This window comes from Penaeus monodon, chromosome 23 (genome assembly GCF_015228065.2).
Source record: "Penaeus monodon isolate SGIC_2016 chromosome 23, NSTDA_Pmon_1, whole genome shotgun sequence".
Classification (NCBI taxonomy): domain Eukaryota; kingdom Metazoa; phylum Arthropoda; class Malacostraca; order Decapoda; family Penaeidae; genus Penaeus; species Penaeus monodon.
In genome coordinates, this window is record NC_051408.1 from 40,527,825 (window position 1) to 40,529,135 (window position 1,311).

A 1,311-nucleotide genomic window follows, 5' to 3' on the forward strand; every position below is an offset into this window, starting at 1 on the left:
TTTTGGATGGAATTAAAGTAAGATCAAATAAAAATTCCGATTTTATTGAAATACTGTTTGCAAGTCTTTCTTTCTGCCTCTATTTTTATATACTGTACATACATGTAGGGATACATCAATACACACTAAGATACTAAAACTCAATAAAACCGGCAACCGTTACTCTAGAATATCTATAGAATACCAAAATTAAGAAAAAAAAATAACATCAAGAATCTTTCAAGTTCAATAGGTATCTAGTAGTCTTGGTATCAGATTCGAGTAATTATGGCTAGGTGGAAAATTAGGTGAAAAAGGCCTTTGCTTCTCCGTCAGACATAGAGAGGAGGTGTTCTACAACATTTTATCAACTATATATCTATATCTATTTTTTCTGGGGGGCGACCTCTCTCTGTCTTTACATACATTCAGGGTGAATGTATGAGCTTGTATTTGTATGGGAGAGAACTTGAACTATAAAGAAAGAAAGAAAGTGGAGTATATGACTAACTGATGCAGTTATGTTTGAAGATTTGAATAACAAAGAGCTGCTGATATTGATACATTTCAATTACAAACGTCAAAGTCTAGCTTGCCTTTCGGAAATTCCATGATTATATTAAATGAATCAAGGTAACTCATAAAAAAGGATAACACTTTTTATATAAGGGGGAATGAAAACAATTAAGAATAATAACAAATCATGACTTAGCGGAAGGATTTGAGTTCTGAAAAATTCAAGATTTCAGTTTTAAAGTTCAGGGACATATCAGCAAAAGCAACTGTTCTTCTGGAAGAAGTTGGTGTCTGGCATAAATACGGGACAAAGGCAAGCGGCGGCACACATCGCTGGCGTTGTCTCCCCTGCCCGTTCGAAGTCAGTGAAGAGACAGTCATGATCCTTCCCCGTCCTTTGGTGAGTCAGTGAGATCGTACAAGAGTTTAAATTTCATTAGCTGAATCCTTTTACAGTGTGGCACTTTGTACTTTTCCTTTAGTCCATGTTTATTTGAATATCGAAATGTTATATCTTAGACTTGTGATTTAAGAACGAATACCATACATAATGTTTTCCTCTCTTCTTCCAGATCGTGGTTTTGGCCTTAATGGCAATGGTTTACTCGGCGAAGGCTGGTGGAGGCGGATACGGGAGCCGAGGAGGCGGTGGAGGAGGTGGCTTTGGTAATTCCGGTGGATTTAGTGGCGGTGGAGGTGGGTTTTCTGGACACGGTGGATCTGGAGGATTTAGCGGAGGTGCTGGAGGACTAGGTGGAGGAGCCCAAGGATTTGGCGGAGGAAGCGGCGGGTATGGCGGCGGACGAGGTGGAGGCA

The 1,311-nt window shown here is 39.6% G+C and overlaps 1 protein-coding gene across 1 annotated transcript in view; it reads left to right on the forward strand.

The window, feature by feature from the left end:
• Nucleotides 1-1,311, forward strand: part of LOC119588301 (glycine-rich cell wall structural protein-like) — a gene marked incomplete at its 5' end in the record, with an annotated part of 15,707 nt that overhangs the window by 2,461 nt on the left and 11,935 nt on the right. The window contains 2 exons of the mRNA XM_037936994.1: nt 742-895; nt 1,068-1,308. Coding sequence (XP_037792922.1) covers nt 742-895; nt 1,068-1,308 — 395 coding nt within the window. The remainder of the gene's footprint in view (nt 1-741; nt 896-1,067; nt 1,309-1,311) is intronic.